The sequence below is a fragment of the Kryptolebias marmoratus genome, linkage group LG11 (assembly GCF_001649575.2).
Source record: "Kryptolebias marmoratus isolate JLee-2015 linkage group LG11, ASM164957v2, whole genome shotgun sequence".
Lineage (NCBI taxonomy): Eukaryota > Metazoa > Chordata > Actinopteri > Cyprinodontiformes > Rivulidae > Kryptolebias > Kryptolebias marmoratus.
The window spans coordinates 13,018,249-13,026,892 of NC_051440.1; the positions used below are offsets into that span (position 1 = coordinate 13,018,249).

Genomic DNA, 8,644 nt, shown 5'->3' on the forward strand with positions numbered 1-8,644 from the left:
GTCCTGCAGATCAACTGGAAAAAAGTATTAATGACTCAAGTTGGTCCTTCTTTTCTTTTAATGAAAAACAACTGATGAGGTTATTGTTTTATTTTCATATCTAGGCCAAGGCCCATCTTCTTAAAAATCTAAATAGACTTTCTTTTTAATTTTCTCCTCTTTTTTGGACACCTATTTACCAATAAATAAATCAGAAACTTCTGGACCACTAAATAAACAACACTGTTAAATAACTGTAGCAACACTTGGATGTGTTAGAGTTTGATTTTTGGACGCTGACATTCTCTGTGAAACCGTCCATTAGAGACTGATAATGTAGAGTTTCTCTCTGATGTTTTATTTCAAGTATCCCAGCAAGGTTTGTTTATATTCTGATCATCTTTAGAAAACAGGGACTGCTGAGGCATATCCCTATATTAGATAACAGAGACAACATTAACATTTTCTATTTTCTGTATATTTTACAAGCTATGTTAAATGTTGTTGCCCTCCCACTTTTAAACTAACCAACATGTGAACTAATTTCCAGCTTAGCCCCAAGTTGTGAAGCCACATAAAGGACAACATAATCTCTTAAATATCATTCCCAATTTGTACTAAACAGAAGTCGTTTTATTATTGGCAGGTTTATTTTAGGCAGAAAAGCATTGATTGGTCTAAACTAGTTGAATTACTTTATTTAACTGGGTGAAAGGAGCAACAGAATAAATCACTGCCCTCGTGATAAGAACCACCTCGCTTCCTGCAAAGACAATCATCAGCGTCGTGCAGTTTGTATTCTGAACAACTGATCAGAAACAAGAATAATGATAAAGTTGAAACGAGAAGCCTAAATGTGAACAGACCCCGCAGGATGTGAGGCACAGAAGGGTACGGCGTGGCTGACCTGCAGTCAGTGTTTGTCTGCGCTCACCTGTTGCTCAACCGCCAAGGCCATTAGATGTCATTTGTTTTGAACCTGGTTACTTTGGGAACCTCGTCCCTGGGTTTGATCATTAACTTTGGCTGTGAGTGCTGAGAAATCACCTGGCTGAGGAAAGAGGAGTCACTGAAGACTAACAGGGACGGAAAGCTGGCTCAGCTCTGTCACCACACAGTAAACCAGAGGAGCCAAAAGAAGATTCTGGTCATTATTTAAAGTTTTCTCAGTAGCAGCTGATGCTACATTTGTGGACTTGAAGTATTGTTATGTGCAAGAACTAAACAGGGCAGGATTGTGGCTCTCACCCTGGCAAAATTAGGACCCAGTTTTAATTTTTTTAAGCCTTACACTCCAACATAAAACACTTTATAATGACCTTTTTAGGGTGATTGAAAGAAATCAATACAAGAACATTCATTACGTTCGTATTCAAGCATTTGTTAAAACAATTCTACCCTCTACTGGACAAAACGAGTAAAAACCTGAACATAGACAAACAAAATAACAAATGTGATTTGTTTAAGGCATCAAGGACAATTTTCAGAATAGATAAGGTATCTGATTCAGTGTTTCTTTGGTTAAAAGGGTCTCCGAGAGTCTTTAGAGTTTGAACACAATGATTAAAAACCATTTAAGGAGTAAATCTAGGTTTTGGTTATTCTATCAAAAATAATATTCTTTACAATATAAACAGTCCAAATGGCAGAATGATGTACTGATTCCCCTTTTTTAAGTTGGAAAAAGTGTAGAAAAACAAAAAGAGTTCAATAAACAGGAGGCTTCTTCATGAAACACTGAAAGACACAAAGAAGAGCACATTAGGATTTACAGCTGCAACAAAAGACAAATATGCATCATCTTGTAAACAACAGGAGTATCCGTTCATACGGCTTTAAAATATCCTCCCTAATTTACTGTTAAGTACTCTACGTCCCTTCAGTCACGTCTGATTGTTTCTGTTATCAGGGCTGGATCTGAATCCATCTTGGAAGGAAAATTTGAGAGTGTGGCGTCTCTCTGCGAGGTATACAGAATGACTTGAATGAATGAAATCCATATCAATAATGCAGACGTGTCTTCAAAGGAAGCAGGATTTATTACATTCATTAACAATAGCGTGAAAAAAAAAAACCCCAAACAAACAAGGAAAGCTCAGTGCTCCGCCGGCCATTCAAAAGAAACATATGAGATGCTAATTACGTCAGTAAATCTTGTCAGTCGAAACAAATGGAGCCTAAAGGGCGCGGGCCAGTCCCTTCACGAGATAATGAAGTGTTTTGTCCATGTTTGACATCGGATACTTTAATTTACCAACCTGTCTGTCATTTATGTTACATGTGACAAGGCTCGGGGGGAAACATGAACATAAACAACACAAATCTCTTTTTAACAGGAATTTTGTGGTTTCTGTTGACAGTCTCAAAGAGCCGTGTTTCAGTCTCTTTTCCACGACAGCTAATGCTAATTACAGCCCCGTCGCTTCAAACTGTGACACTTACGTGACGCTGTCAATCACTCCATCAACAATCTGATTGTATTCTGAGCAATAAATGTGATATTCTCCTTGAGTTTTACTTTTATGATAACTGAGCACAAATCTGAACGAAACATGGACCAAGAACTGTGTGTGTTTGATGTTTGTAACACAAAAAAAGTGCAAATATTTCTGTATACATTTATACTGATTAATTGGCTCAATCATCACCGGTTCTCTCCCTGTGATGACTCAAGAGACTTCCAATAAAAACATACTTCAGTGTGCACTGGCTGCTAGAAAAACGAGTGAAACTGGGACCAACCTTGCAAATCTGGCTAAAGTGCTTAAAGCCAAAACTCCATCTAAGCCGTAGACGGCAACTAAGATGCTGCTGATGATTACATCCATTCGCATCACGTAGGTCTGCCACACCAGGAAGTAGACCGTCAGCACGACAGTTGGCGCCGTGACGATGAGGTTACATAGAATGTAGCTCTCACTCTCCGTCAGATTGCCCTTCGCACCTGTAGACACAAACGGATTTTGGTGATTTACGAACTGTTTTATTTCTAATTTCTTTAACATATAAATATCTGTAAGAGGTTTTACGGACTTGTGTCAGGAGTGTTAATAATAGGCATAAACAGTTCAATTCAATAATTTGGATCTTAAATGTTGTTTTTTTCTGTTTTCTTGTTTTTATTCTTTTGATCATCTGGTTATACAAGTCCTGTCCCCCAAACATTAGGATGTACATCATGTAAATAAAAACAGAATGCAGTTATTTGCATGCTGATTGTGTGCCAACAACATGTTTCCAATAAATAAAAAAACTGAGGCAATAAAAAAAGGTTTTCACCAATAGTTTGACACATTCTCTTTTCATGTAAAACTGCAAAATGTTTGGTGAATTTTTTTCATCTGTGGTGCATGTTTTAAATAAAACGGACTGAATTTGATCATCAGAAGGCACTGCATTAAAAATGAAGGTAGGTAGGTAGGTACATTTATTTATATAGCACTTTTCAGCACGAGGAGACTCAAAGTGCTGAACATGACTGTGTGTCAAAAATCCCTCCATGGACTCAGAAACGTCTCTTTTTCTCAGTGAAAAAAGCTCATTAATGAACCTACAAATGCATGACGAAAATGATTATGTGCAAGGCTAAACCTTAATAGGATCCATTAAACAGATTAAAGCTAACTCTCCAAACTTTCTTGGGGACTGATCAATTAATTTCTGAAAATAATTTTTAAATTGCCGTTAAAATATCACCTTTCCCCCATTTGATATGAGCTTCTCTGCACTGATGATGAGCTATAAATGTTTATAAATCATTGCAAATCAGAGCCAAGGTTTTTCGGGGTTGTAGAATACAACTTTTCTAATTGCTAATTTTCTGCTAATTGTTTATGTTTTTAAGATTTTTAGACTGAGACCAGACAGGAGGCTGAACACATCAGTACATCTCAGCAGCACACCTCTTCATCTTTTTGTCTCATTCTTTTTGAATGTAAAATAGAGAACTGCATCATTTATAATTAGCTGTATCGTGTAGATATGACTGTGTTTTCTTACCCCAGAAGAAATGGAGGAACTGCAGAGCAGCCAGGAGGAAGAGCAGAGCAACATCACAGGTGAGAGCATCAACAGGATACGACAAGGTCAAGCCTGCCAGCAGCAGACACGGTTTCATTAAACACGACAATGGATGAAAATCAAAAGACCGTGTCAGAGAGAAACCTTGGCCTCACTGACTCTTTCTGATGATCAACCCGAGGGTGAACAGGAAGTAGAAGACGAAGTAGGCGCTCGTCAGGTTAAGCAGCAGCTGCAGAAGGACCGAGGACATCTAGGAGCAGAGTTAAGTCTCATTCATCACACAAACGGTGCTCTCTCTGTGTCTGGACTTTGTATTTTATCGGTTAAAGCGCAATTAAATGAGGTTTTATTTTTGTAAAAAAAAAGGATACCAAACCCGCAGACCTCCCTGCAAACACAATGATAAGATTAGAGCCCGAACTGTAAACAAAAACGGTAAAAGAAAATTAAACAAACATCGACATATTTAAGGTTTTAGTAAGTTAAATCGTACATATAACCTTTGTAAAACATTCGCAGCTGAACTGTGGCTATAACCATAGCAACGCGTCCACCTACCTGGTCCGGGGGTCGCCATTTTGATTTTCCTCTCTGGACCTTTGAACCTAAACGTCTCCGCCTACCGGCCGGAAGATGAACTGCATCACCAGAAGGTCTTCAATGGTAAACAAAGGATGTTTGCAAAATGTCTCTCATCCTCATTATTATCCTTTTTGGCCTGTTTTCTTTCTATTATTTTATTGTTTTTATAAAAAACTTCATGGTTTCCATAGAAAAAGATATTTATAATTATATCTCGTGAGCAACAATGTAGGTCACAGACAGGTTTATACATAACAGATTTAGTGATTATAAAACAAATAAATTAGGCTTTTATTGTTATTTATTATTCCTAATAATATTATTATTGGACTACATCTTCACAGACTTTCTAAATTATTTTATCTACATTGTTATCTTAACATTTGCACAGGGGCTTCAAATATTTAATGCCAAAGAAATATGACAAATTAGCTCTTGGAACGAGTAATATAGAGAACAAATATCAAAACTGAGCTATAGTGAATGCATCTTTATAGTCTGAAGAAACAAACATATGGCAAACGTGAGATAAACAGCATACTTTGCAGTCTGAGTGATATAGTTTACACAGGCAAGCAAGTCTGTCTAATAGTTTGACAAAATAATTGCTTTAACCCTAACTGTAACCCTATAAGAATCAGTATATAGAAGGAAAGATGCGTGACTTAATTAGCACAGTTTTATCCACGCCGCATGCGCATTAACGCACAGCTCGCTGCTATATGAGATAAGAAATCCAGAATACCAAAATGAACTGCTTCGACACAGCCAGCTGTTTCATTGTCCTCCGCAGCCTCTATCTGTTTCTCTTTCTTGCTTGTCCTCTCAAACAATCTGCATAGTGTGGCTGGAAGAACGGAGGCGTTGTTTGGGATGAATGAAGGAGAAAGCAGAGGGGCGGAGGGGTGGACAGAGAGATGCTCCAGCTGTGGGGTGGGGGGGAGGAGGAGGAGGAGAGACAAGACGACACAACAGCATCTCACATGTGGGTGAAGGGGGGGGGGGCGTCCAGGCTGCGGGGGGGGCTGCACACAGTGGCATTGTTATAAGGGGGGGTTGGACGCAGCTGATAAGGTTGAGAGAAATGGATCATTCCCCCAAACCCTCCCCTGACACAGGACCCTCTTGTTGCTGTATGTTTAAGTTGAACAGAACAGAAAGTACAGATCTGAAGCACACGTTTCCCTGGAGGTCAGAGTTTTACAGAGAAGAAAAAAAGGTACCTAATGGACCATTTGTCAACTCTGCTATGCTGTTTGAATAACACAAAAATAGTTGTCATGGATTTATAGAGGACTACAGTTTGATTTTACCCCAAATTTTAAGGCATACAGTCATCTCAGATTGTTACGGGCTGTTCAAACGCAGGAGAAATACGTAAAACTAAACATTTAGGTGTCAGATAATTACAGAAACAGTTTTTTTTTGTTTGTTTTAAGCATGCGAGTGATTTCTGTCTCATTTACATGTTGTTGTTTCACATTTATGTTCCACCTTTCTACAGTTATTTTTAATTACATCAAGGCCAGTTTGTGTCAACGTTTACATCTCTCTTCCCACCTCACTGTTGTAGTTTTTATTTCTTTTTGAGTCATGATCATACAAATAATATCAAAATAAAATCATTCTTTATCACTTTTGTTTGACATCTTGAAATTTTGCCTTCTTGTTTTGTCATTTTCTGTCATTTATTTATTTATTTATTTGAGCTATTTTACAATTATTTGTGCATATCTCTGACATAAATTTTGTTTGATTTTGGCTGTTTTAAAGTTATTTTTATGTCATTTAGTAACTTTTGTAACTTTTTCTCCCTTTTGCTACTATTCCACCTTTTTGTGGCACTTTTAAAGAGCATTGATGGACCCTTTCCAAATGTGTAAGCTGCCCTTGTTATGAATACTAATGCACCCCCATTCAATCAGAGAGGCAGGCTTTTGAACTGCGTGCAGATAACAGGATGGTCCCTTTCCTTTTTAGTACGGAGGACATGACATTTGTTGTTTCCAAAACGAATAAGAAACTTTGATTCCTCTGACCACAGAACAGTTTTGCGCTTCGCCTCAGTCCATTTTATACCAGACAGCTGTGTTTCTGGATGGTGTTCACATCTGGCTTCTTCTTTGCCTGATAGAGCAATAAGCAGCATTTGATGACCTGTGTTTACAGACAGTGATTAGTGGAAATAATGCGGTGATGTCCAGAACAGAATCAGACCTGTTTTTAATGCGGTGGCCCCTGAGGGCCTGGAGATCACAGAAATCCAATATCGACTTTCAGCCTTTTGTCCTTTGAGCTCAGAGATTTCACCAGATTCTTGAAATCTGTTGGAGGAACATCCATTCATCCATCTATTTTCTTTACCCGAGGGGGGCTGGTGTTTATCTCCAGAGGTCACAGTGCGAGAGGACAGGTCATCGCGGGGTCACATAGAGACAAACAACCAATCACTCTCTCACTCACACCTACAGGGACAATTTGGAGTTGCCAGTTCAGTTGCAGTTTTGGAGGAAACCGGAGTACCCGGATGAAACTAACGGGAGGCGAACCTGCAACCTTCTTGCTGTGAGGCAATGGCTCTAACCACTGCACCACTGTGCCGCCAGCCTGGACACCCTCCTTTGAGGAACATAATTCTGAGATTGTTCCACTATGTTTCGACACAGTTCTTTGGCAGACTGGTGAACCTCTTCCCATCTTTACATCTGAGAGATCCAGCATCTCTAAAATGCTCTTTTTACAGCTGGCCCTCTTACTGACCTGTTGACCTAATTAGCTGCAAAACTAATTAGGTCGACAGCTGTTTCCTATCCACACCTCTTATTTCTTACAGCTTTCTGTTGCTCCGTCCGGACTGTTTTAAAAAGTGTTGCTTATTGTATTTTCAAAAGAAAACATAAAGATGGTAGAACCTCTTAATTCAAACATTTGATGTATTTTCTGTAGGCTCCGTTGGGAATGACTTTTGCAAACCACTGCATTCTGGTTTTATTTGCATTCCACGCAAAGTGGAAACATACATTCATCTTGGGGAGGTTTGCGTAAGAAACAGCAGTAAATGATGAACTGAGAGGCCTAAGAGGAACTTTTTTTTTTTCTTGGAGCAGCAGCAGCAGCAGCAGCAGCCTGGCGCACATCCCTCACCTGCCTCAGCTCCTCTCCTCCGACTCTCTGCTGCTCCACATCCTGTCCGTCTTCAGAGCACGAGCGCGATCCACTTCACGGACCGCCGGAATCGGCTCCAACCAAAACTTTACGCGCAGCTCTTTGTTCCACTTTAATTGACATTTTCACTACAAATCTCTGTGCGCGCGTCATGTCCGCGCCGTCAGGAGACGAGGAGCGAAGTTTATCATGAAGTTCGTGCGGGCTGAAGGGAAGCTGCGGCTCGGTTTCGACGCTGAAGCTTTTCTTTCCGACGCTTTCCTTTAAAACCGAAGGGGACGCGTCAGAGTTGGATTTGGAAGCGCTCGAGTGAAGCGACCTGACTTTTACAGGGACTTCAGCCTAGATTTTTAAAAACTTTTTATTTGAAAAGTCTCTAAAGTCCGGATTCTGTCATGTTCGTGTGAACGGCCCCCACAATCCGAATCGGTTTTGTTCGGACCAGGGGAGACTTTGATGGAGTTTTTATGTGGGACCCGCTAGGATGGACGTGGTAGATGAAACAGAAGCCTTACAGAGATTTTTTGAAGGTAAGAGTTTGTGATGAGCACATTCATGTATTAAACTCTTTGTATTTAAACGAAAATGTTTTAAAAAAAATTAAGTTTATGCTGTCCCAGTAATGTGGTTTCATGTAAAAAAAACTGTTTGGGATTGGACAGTGTTTGTGTGAAAAATAAAAGTCTAATTAAACGTTTTGTTTTTAGGAGAATGCAGGTGATTCATATTCTTAATGACCCTGTTAGGATTTGTGGCTTTCCAAACATCTGATTTATATTTTTAGGTTCATTCTGGCTACAAGAAAAACCTCAACTTGCAGGAATTCAGGAAGGTTAACTGGAGCGGAGGGCAAAAGTGCTGGTGATGGGTAACAGATTGAGTCAAATAAGGGAAC

The 8,644-nt window shown here is 39.5% G+C and overlaps 2 protein-coding genes across 8 annotated transcripts in view; one reads left to right on the plus strand and one right to left on the minus strand.

Annotated features, from left to right (window-relative positions):
• Positions 1 to 1,214: 1,214 nt before the first annotated feature.
• Positions 1,215 to 4,659, minus strand: LOC108229941 (transmembrane protein 80). The gene is made up of 6 exons (XM_017405671.3): positions 4,561 to 4,659; positions 4,374 to 4,390; positions 4,159 to 4,252; positions 3,979 to 4,071; positions 2,722 to 2,923; positions 1,215 to 1,716 (listed from the first exon to the last, which is right to left on the minus strand). The coding sequence occupies exons 1-6, from the start codon at positions 4,577 to 4,579 to the stop codon at positions 1,707 to 1,709; spliced, it is 435 nt and encodes a 144-aa protein (XP_017261160.1). The 5' UTR covers positions 4,580 to 4,659; the 3' UTR covers positions 1,215 to 1,706.
• A 2,658-nt stretch (positions 4,660 to 7,317) lies between these two features.
• The window catches only part of myrf (myelin regulatory factor), a 24,731-nt gene continuing 23,404 nt past the window's right edge, over positions 7,318 to 8,644 (plus strand). For 2 of the 7 annotated variants that reach the window (XM_017406141.3, XM_017406142.3), the window contains exon 1: positions 7,322 to 8,279. In XM_017406141.3, coding sequence (XP_017261630.1) covers positions 8,234 to 8,279 — 46 coding nt within the window. In that variant the 5' untranslated portion in view covers positions 7,322 to 8,233. Of the gene's footprint in view, positions 8,280 to 8,644 lie in introns of all 7 variants that reach the window. The other 5 variants (XM_037978364.1, XM_037978365.1, XM_017406137.3 and 2 more) reach the window with 5 other exon arrangements.